This window comes from Diadema antillarum, unplaced genomic scaffold (assembly GCF_040938485.1).
Source record: "Diadema antillarum isolate AM-2024a unplaced genomic scaffold, OU_Dant_1.0 seq00000562_RagTag, whole genome shotgun sequence".
NCBI classification, from domain to species: domain Eukaryota; kingdom Metazoa; phylum Echinodermata; class Echinoidea; order Diadematoida; family Diadematidae; genus Diadema; species Diadema antillarum.
In genome coordinates, this window is record NW_027271501.1 from 172,024 (window position 1) to 182,223 (window position 10,200).

At 38.2% G+C, this 10,200-nt stretch overlaps 1 protein-coding gene across 1 annotated transcript in view; it reads right to left on the reverse strand.

The window, feature by feature from the left end:
* Nucleotides 1–9,815, reverse strand: part of LOC139735013 (phosphatidylinositol-glycan-specific phospholipase D-like) — a 29,698-nt gene extending 19,883 nt beyond the window's left edge. The window contains exons 1-5 of the mRNA XM_071645787.1: nt 9,686–9,815; nt 6,917–6,972; nt 5,389–5,467; nt 4,187–4,284; nt 1,211–1,321 (exon numbers count right to left, since the gene is read on the reverse strand). Coding sequence (XP_071501888.1) covers nt 1,211–1,321; nt 4,187–4,284; nt 5,389–5,467; nt 6,917–6,972; nt 9,686–9,770 — 429 coding nt within the window. The 5' untranslated portion in view covers nt 9,771–9,815. The remainder of the gene's footprint in view (nt 1–1,210; nt 1,322–4,186; nt 4,285–5,388; nt 5,468–6,916; nt 6,973–9,685) is intronic.
* Nucleotides 9,816–10,200: the final 385 nt, after the last annotated feature.

The window sequence follows — 10,200 nt, forward strand, 5'->3', positions numbered from 1 at the left end:
ACAATATACAACGTTGTATTCACTTTAGTAGACCTTTATGAATAAACAGCAAAATATACTCTGTGTTCTTAGTCTTTGACTCAAAGATGTAAGAAGACTTACTTTACCACCTCCTGTGATCATCATGAATACCATATGTTAAAGGTAATTTGCTTGAAAAAAATTGCACCCCAATTTTATCGCACATTACCCTATGAAGGTAACAAAGATAAATATATCTCTTGACATTCTTTCCATTTTTTCTTGAGGGCTCAATACATTTCCTGATGGCATATAGATACAAATGGTGCACTTCTCACTTACACATTATGTACAGACCATGAATCAAAAATGTGGACACTAAACTTAATGGATTAATTATCACTGAAATCTGAAACTAGCCTTTTCCTGTTAAGGTCTGAATTAACACTTGTATTATATAGCATGTTGACAACATGTCAGTTTTGATTTTGCTGGATTCCTGTTTCTCTTTGCTCTCACATCACACTTAAGTATAATTTCTGTGAGTTATTCATGTCTCTTGGCTATTTAAAGCACTTGTATCTCAGAATAATTCATGACAACTGAAATTGACATGAAATTGAGATACGGACAAACACTGATCTAAGAGCAAGCTGCTGCAGCAATCCTACTTTTGGGCTCTACGGAATTTCATGTTCAGGATATGATACATCAAATGTCAGATAAGAGTGCATCTGAGATTTGAAATGAGAGGTTAAAACACACCACGTCATCTTCCTGTCACTAGCTATGCAAACAGAGTATCATCCAGAAGGATTGATGTTTGTGCATTATCATTTATCTATTAGTGTTTGTCTTTTGCCAGTACATGACCATCATCTTATATTTTGGTTTAGTCAATGCATTTTTGCTCCATACTAATAACTCCCCACAAAACAAAAGAACAAAACCAGGGAAGACTTGGTCTAAATGTATCAAGGCCAACATGAAAATATTTGCAACCTGACCCACATTGACACACAAAACAGAGTGACATAAAGAGTAGGTATTAGACTTGCATGAAGAGTGGGGGTTAGACACTCTAGCCACCTGCTGCCTATACCCCAGAGTCTGGGACACGAGCAGCAGATGTTTATAATTACAATCAGGATGAAGTCAAAAAGTAGGAAAGATTTTATATTGCAGACTACTATCTCTAACATATCAAGAGAGAAAGAAGTCTGATGAGGCAGACACGATGTCCACTCACATCTCCCATGGTGGTGAGGAAACCCTGGTCAATGCCCAAACTATGCCATGAGATGTCTGCCACTTGGTGTGAGGCGAATCCCAAGAGGAATACCACCAGCTTCCTAGCATCCTGGAGAACACAAGATGGGTGGGGCATCTCGTTACCAACAGCAACCACAATCAAACCTGTCTGTCGCAGCTACCACAAACACACTTACCCATACTTTCTGAGACTGGCATTTTTGTACACAGTTCAATTATATCTCCCAAATATTGCATTATTTTTATCTTTCCATTTCCATGTTTACAGTAATCATGGGATATTAAAAAAAAAAAAACAGTAGCCTTTATAGACAGGTGGCCACGATAAACAGACTGGTGGTAAATTTTATTCCATTGCATAGGATCTGTGACCAACTACCATAATGGGTTGGACTATGGTATTTCCATGGACCAAATGCTATAAATCATGTTACTGTCTCTATATCGTTTCAAAATATAGGTCTTATTTTTTATGAACATTTCGGTAGGAAAGGGTTATACATGTAGTATAATGGTAAACTCAGTACACTGGTAGACAGGACTCAACCTAAAGTCAGTGTTCACTTTACATAATGAAACGTTCAGCATGAGAGACATATTTTGATGGTAGCTGGTCTCATAAAACAGGTGACCATTACACAAAGTGTTCATAAAACATATTCTTTCTCTATGAGGGAGTCTACAGAGGCCACAAAAAGCAGGCAGCCACTAAAGACAGCAGCCACTATGCCTACCTAGATTATACTCTTTTGCATTAGACTTGGAGGGTTAAGGCTGGGTTTTACATGTTTGTTTGTTTGTTTGTTTGTTTGTTTGTTTGTTTGTTGGCTGTTTTTAGGTTTACCACTTGGCTCAACCTTTATGCATTAATACAATTAGCCATATAAACTTTTTTTTTTTTTTTTTTAGATTTCCTATAATCTTTTTTTTTTTCCCCCTCACTGGGATATCTATTATTCTCTTTCATCTATAAACATATTACAACATATTTCAAATTACATCATGCTTTTTTTCGAATTCAATACAATATACATCAAGAAAAAAGGTGTCTAAAAAGACACCATTTTTTCTGAAACACTTGCAACTTATAATTATTTCTTGCGATAAATTTCTCTCTATCATAATATTCCCTTATACTATATTTCCATAAACTTGCCAAACTTTTCTACTGGCAACCATTCAAGTCACCACTAAGTTTGGCTGTAATGAAAGCTACAATACTCAAGGCACTTGGGTGAAACAGTGTGACACTCCTACACAGTAGAGCCTTGTAAAATTACAGGATCTTTATTGTTGGGCAATTTGACTCTGACCATATCTTACTACAGCATTTTAAGCATAATGCTCAAGGAAACAAACTCCAACAACAACAACAACAACAACAACAAAACAAGAATTATGAACACAGCACCTTACAATTAAATGACATACATATGATATTGTACCAAAAAAATGATTACACAACAATTGTCAATTAGTTTTAAGACATCTAAACAGATGGCAAAGTTATACTAGCAGACGAATCCTAAATGATAGTACTTCATCAAATTTGTGCTTTTTCAACAACTGAAATCCTTGTTATGGACAGCAACAATCTTGAAAGCATGAATGCAAGCTACATAGAGATCTACGAAAACATCTTTTTAAAGAAGGTTAAAGAAGGTGATATTCACAAAATGATTCACAAACAGTGAAGCTTGCTTGTCCCTCTTCCAGCACCAACATGACAATTTAATCTGTCCAGGGTCTGAGGACTGGCAATATTTCAAACTAAGTTTCACCAAACAGATCCACTACATGACACATCATACTCAGCAGCAATTTGCCAAAATGCAAGAATAACACAATGCAAGCCAGGAGGTGAACGTTTCAGATGGGAAGCAGCTGTTCAAACATGGCACCAGTCATAATTATCATAACTATATGCCAAAAAGTAACAGTTCTGGCTTTACAAAATTTGATTTACACTAATTCAGTTCTTTGGACATGAAATAAATGAAGTTTATGGTGTAGTTCACAGAAAATAGCAAAAGCTGAGAATATCATGACTATTCAAAAGTGAGACTGGAAGCAAGACTATCAACTCTGACACAGTCACCGAGAAGCCTGCTCAATGTAACGAGCCGGGCTGATCAGAGTTTGCCATCAGCATGCACCAGAACTTATTTGTCCCAACCGTATAACAGCAGACACATAGCGCGCATAAAAATGATAGTAAAAAGTTATAATTTTTTTATTGATTTATTATATGTAAAATAATTATATTATAAAGATAAAGGCGTAAATATTCATATTTGAATGACGCGCCTCAAATACAAAAACAACAACAACAACAACAGTCAACTGACATTTTATATGGCCTGTTCCTTTACAGAAGCTTATGAGTACCATCAAGGAGATTAGAAAGTTTATTTCATTTCATTTCATTCAATTTATTTATCGTCCATAAAATGAAAAATCTTTGTGAATCAAGTGGCATAAAGCAGACATTCCTCACCTTTCTACCTTTTTTTTTTTTTTTTTTTTGCTCCAGAAAGGAAAGAAGGCGAGATCCAAAATCTCATCTTCTTGTCTTTATGCCTTCTCAGATCCACAAAGTTGAGAAAGATCTTGTCATCTCAACATCTTGGAGTCCAAAGAAGGAGGCGAGGTGCGAGATCTCTTCTCCTGGACTTTTCTGATGAGATCTCACAAGCATATCTCACCTCCTCACCTTCTTGTATTGTCATTAAAAAAAAGACGAGATCTCGACCTGGCCTTCTCGCCTTCTTGTACTAAAAAGGCGAAAAGATGAGAATATGACGTCTCGGACCTCGCCTTCTCAGGCAGGCCTGAAAAGGTTTAAAAGGCAAGGAATTATCTTTTCTTTTTGGTGAGGCTTATAAGCTTCTGTATATCACAGGTTTGAAGAAAAAGTAGCAAAAAACAAAATGTCATGAATGCCATGACTAACCTCGTTCCAAGGCTTGGGATAGTGCTGCCTGATATACTCTACAGTAGTCTTCAGGAACAGTGCCCAGTGTGTGTCCTCAGATACATCATGGTACTTGCCTTGTGGGAAGAATGGAAGACTGCTTTATGAGCAATTACTGACATATAGTATGTGGCATCATTTGTTGTAAAACATACATCAGCATAGAAATGTCTAGATGGAATAATTCTAACTCCTGCAGTATATGAAAGTTAATAAATTCATTGCAAACAGAGAAAGTGAAACATCTTGATACCATTGTCCGCCAACTCTCAGATATCACATTTTTGTAAATCGACTCTTTTCAGTCAAAGAAGAACCCAATAAATAACATGCACGTAATGCATCATGTGTGTGTGTGTGTGTTTAACCCGTTGAGGACGAGTCCCGAGTATACTGGGACAAGTGTCCATGGGAAATGTGTGTCTGTCATAGCAAAATCAGCCTGCCTTCAACGGGTTAAAGGGACTGTACAGTTCTGGTTGAGGTGAGGCTTTAGCTTTTAATGTTTTGTGAGATATTCAGAAACCACTCTATGAGATGTCAAAGAGAATGTACAATTCTAAGGGGAATCAAAAGTTTATTTGATGAAAACCGGTTTTGAAATGGCCGAGATATCCAAAAACAAGGTGAAACAAAGAGTTCGTAATAAAAGTCATGGCCTGTCGCCTTTTATTATTATCGCTTTTTTTGATATCTCGGCCATTTGAAAACCAATTTTCATCAAATAAACATTGAATCCTTCTTAAAATTACATCCTCTTTCATATTTCTGAAGAGGTTTGTCATTATCTCACTTAAGTTATAAACCTGAATCCTCCCCTCAACCAGTACTGTACAGTCCCTTTAATGTGTGTTCTAGAAAGCATGTGTATTAGTGTAGAAATTCATTTTGCTACAACATGAATTTCCCATAGACATTTGCCCGAGTATACTCGGGACTCGTCCTCAACGAGTTAAGTACATTCTTTGAATGAGATTAATTTCACATATCCTATAGCTAATCACAAGTCTTGAGACAAATGTTGTCAGTGAACATCTGCATGATATCATGAGTTATGCACTGAATGGTCAGCATAATTGATATAACTAACTCTTTACTTCCAACTAGATTTTGTACAGAGACTTTGTATTATAAACATGGAAGAAGTGCACCTAGAAAAGAGTTAATCTTTGTATACCTACCTCCCTGGCAAGGGGAGTCATAGTAAGCATCTGGGTATGGATTACCAGCTTGGAACGCATCCTGGTTTTCGATGATCAACTGTGAGAAGATCAAAATCATCTAGATTTATCAAGGAATCAATACATGCATTCATAGATCACTTATTTTTTTAATGCATTTTTTTTTTTTTTTTTTTGCTGTGGTTTTATTTTTGTGATTTTTTGAAGGGTACAGATATCACCAAAATTAAAATCATGCTCCAAAATTTTGCCTCCTGTAACACCATGGAGGCCTTGGAGAAACTAAAACTTTTCACTCCTTGAAAAGAGAATGTTGCTTTTGCTGGGGTTCTTGAATGCAAATTCAACCACTTGCAAAATTGTTTTACAAGTCTGGATTTGCAAAATATCATGCTTGTGAAGTTGTGTAATTCATGGTTTATGCTGTATGAATTGTGATACGTAAGAACTACTTGAAACTGAATGAATTGATAGAAATAAACAAATAATGACTGAAATCATAAAGCTGTAACTTTAATTGTATGTTGCATAATATACTGGGCTTCAGCACACAAAAAAAATGACAATTTACAAATTTAAGATCATTCAGTATGAAATGATTGCATGTCATTAACTCTTCCTGGGGTGTGTGGGCAGTGGGTTTGTCAGCACCCATGTGATTATATAAATCATATAACATTCGATCATGACTGTTTTCACCCGTTGTGTATAATCACTGAGCAAAATAAAGAGAAAAAAGTTAATGAACTTCAACAGGAAAAAGAAAATCAATTTCCTGACATTTTTTTTTGAGCAATTCCTTCATCAGTGTGGAAACAGTGACTTCCTCTCAGTGTTTATCACTGAATGAGCTTTCCAAGATATCTTTACCTTCAAGACATACCACTACCAATTTCAGTACACTGAGTGTTGGAATAACAGTTTACATGAAGCATTAACTCTTTCTCTGGCAGGGAATTTGGAAAGTGTATACTATATACGCTATATATTTCGCGGGGGTTTTATTTTCGTGAATTTCGCGAGTCAGGAGCTATTCGCGAAATTAACAACACGCGAAAATATTACCTTCCAAAATGAATCCCTTGCCTTGATGATACGAACATTTCAGTACTAGTATACCATGTCACGGCTTACCGAACAGACCATACTGGCTCAGCTTGTTTACGCACGTCCACGTCTACTTACGAATACTGTAGAGAGGGGACCACTCGTCAGAAATCTAGCACGATGGACTTAACCACTTCAAAAATGTTGAATTCTAACTTACTAGTTCGCAGAGTTTGGTAAGTTTTTTTCATGCAGTGTATAACTAGTATCATTCTTATTTGCTAGTAAGTTGAAAATTCACACATTCTTTGCCACTTCATATTTTCTCTGGTCCCCCAATCGCGAATCTAACCACTCGCGAAAATGTGTGACAGCGGCAATTCACGAAAATCTATGTACGCGAAAATTATAGCGTATACAGTATAATGCTACGGGTTTACTGTGCCAATCAGTACTCAAAGCACACCAAGGGTTAAATCACCTGTTTGTAGTCAACTTGGCCTCTTGTATCTTTGAAGTATTGTGTGGCTCGATGTCCTACAAAGTCAAATCATACATCATGTTACAAACATCTAAAAATGTGACTGATTAGCACTACACATATTATATGTCACATCATGAAGTGAGTACTGTGGTAGACACCTATTTTCTGACTAAAGGCCAGAATATTTAAAAGATAATAAAAACCAAAAAAAAAAAAAAGAAACAGTGCTGGCAAGTAATAGTTTTGATCTCCCTTTTCAATAAATTCCCTGAGGGTGGTTAATTGTACAATAATGAAGTACTAACACCCGCACCAAGGTTCAACTGTGCACAAAAGCACAAGTAGCAGGTGGTCAAATTCTGGACGACATGGTTGATTATGGGCAGCTTGCTTAAAATTAGTGGATGTTTTCTTGCTGCTAATTTGTGGTTGGCATCAGCAAGTAAGCAGAAGGGAAAACTGTCTGATATGATGTTTACCCATATATGGTAATTATTCTTATATCATCTAGTTACTTTAATTGCATAGTAATGGAGTACAAGCTTGTGAAAGTAGACAAGAATCTTCAGGAATGAAGGAAGGAAATCAATATGAAGAAAAAGACATCTAATCGATGTACTTGAAATGAACATCTAGTTTAGAACTTACAAGTTTGTAGAACTATTGAAATAAACATCAAAGTGAGAAAAGCATGTATGACCTACAAACAATTAAACCACTGGGTACTTGTTATCACCTTAGGATGAGTGAACTGTACTGTATAAGCTGTTATTTTCGTGAGGGTTTAATTTTCGAGAATTTCGCGATTCACATGGGACTGCCAATTTAACAACACACGAAAATGTCACCATGCTCTAAAAGGTAATAGTGCGCTTATTAAGTCCTCTGTGTCAATTTGTGAAAACAACATCAAAACAACATAAAAAATGTCCATGACCTCCCTATTCGCGAAAATAACAGCGTATACATACAGTACAGCTGCATTACTGCCTGGGATTGACTAAGCAAAAGTACATATTGTATGATAGACTGTGTTGAATTGACTCCTAATCAACATTTAACTAGAGAAGCACTCAGAGAGCGCAGACCTCCACCAAGCAGCTCATTTTCACCACTGATCTTGTTCTTCCAAAGAGATCAGTGATTTCCACTCATATGTAAGTCAGGGCTCCACACTAACTTTTTTATTTAGTGGCCCGATGGGGCGACCAAAATCATCAATTTCAAATTTTTGGTGGCCCGAGAGAAAAATTTGGTGGCCCCCAAAAAACAATAAAAAACATTAAAATTCCTGCTTTTCTTTTTTTTGATGAGACAAATATTTAAGTTTTATCATAGTAAAAATTGGAAGCTGGACATATCTACTCATAAATAAACCTCAATAAACTCGCAACACTCACTCTCAGGCACTCATTCAGTCCTTTTCATCCATCCTTAAATGCTGAATGGTAAGACTAAGTATACATGACAGACACATGGGTTGCAACATCCTAACATAAATAAATGACACTTTTCAAAAAATGTTGGTGGCCCGAGGCGGGCCACCAGATTTGCCCTTTTTTGAAATTTGGTGGCCCGACTTTCATTTTTGGTGGCCCCGGGCCACTGTTAGTGTCGAGCCCTGTGTAAGTGTATATGCATGCTGAAAATCGCCCAATTTCCCAATATGAACTTCCAGCTGGGCGGCGAGCCTTAATTGCCCTAGCAGAAACTAGAGCACGCACTTTAGTGCAGGTATGCACATCTCAAAAAATGGGCAGCGTGCAGCTTGAACTCCCAAGTTCATTGACCCTACCTGCCAAAATATTAAAAATCTTTCATAAAATCCATAAAAATTCCCGGCTCACTACCAACATTTAATAATCTCTTCCTTGTGTCATTCTCAACCTTTCATGTACATTGTACGTTTCATCCAAATCCGTTCACTCCTTTTTCAGTTATTTTGCACAGAGAGTAACAAACCAAGCAATTGACCGATTCTGTGAAGCGCTTTGTGTATTATCGGCATGGGCATGCAGCGCCATTACTGCGGTGTCCCAGCCGACCCCCTCCCCCCACCCCCTCCCTTCATTAGCACGCGCACGGAATGAAAAACTGATGCATGGTTGTTTTAGCCAATAGGCGTCTCGTACTGAGTGCGCGAATGCTCGCTAAATGCACGAACCTTTGTTACAAGTGCGTAATAAACATGTTGCCCGTGGCCGTGGGGTGGGGCCGGGTCTTAGAGGGGGAGAGGAGGGGGGGTAAGCTGGGACACTGCAATTTGAGCTAATGGCTGCGCCCAGTGCCACAAATTGTCTGCTGCCCTCAACGAACCCGAATCGGTCGATAAGAAACAAAAACAAACCAACAGCGTAATGCCGATGAAAACATAACCTCCTCCCTTAGCTGAGGTAACAACATAAACATACACTCATCAATCACAAGTTTAGTAATTAAGTTATTTACACATTACTTAAAACTGTGGTTGTATTTTTGCACATTAATTTCGGGAGGCATCTGATATCGATCACCTACATTTAGAAATACTAAAAAAAAAAAAAAAAAACTGCCTCCTGTAAGTAACATCATGCAATGTTTTCCGTGCTCTCTGGCACCTAGTTGAGAGAGCTAGCCCGTGATTCCCCAGCGCACTCATCAACTTGGTCATAAGCATGCCCCCAGCGCTTCGGCGTAACTTCCCTATATGTGTTCCGCTTTCAGTCAGACATCTACCTAACGTCAGCTCCCTTAAAAATCCAGCCATAATTTTCCTTCACTACTCACCTATTTCGATATGCGTCGTAATACCACAGCCAGTGACCTTTTTAGCCACTGTCAGAAGCAACAGAAGACAGATCTTCATATTCATCGTGGCTGAATTGTCAAACAAATCTAATCACTTTACTGCAGCTATCGCACCGCCAGTCCACATACAATCAATGGACAACTGTGTCCAAGGAGCACGGTGTGTATGTGCTGGGAAAAATCCATTCCCTAGCCCTGCGGATCACAGGACCATACACAAACATGCTGTGATAGGCGGGGGTAGATTCTCCCAAATACAGTACACTAGTAAGCACTCAGCTCCGAGGGTAAATTACAGGGAATCAGTGGCGGATCCAGAGGGGGGGGGGGGGGGGGGGGGGGGGGGGGGGGGGGGGGGGGGGGGCAACCGGCGCACGCCCCCCCCCCCTTTATTTTTCCTAAAAAACAAAAGGAACAAAAAGAAAAAAATGAAATGAAACCCGGAAGTGGCACCAGAAAATATTAGTCACGCCCCCCCCCCCTCCCCTTTACAG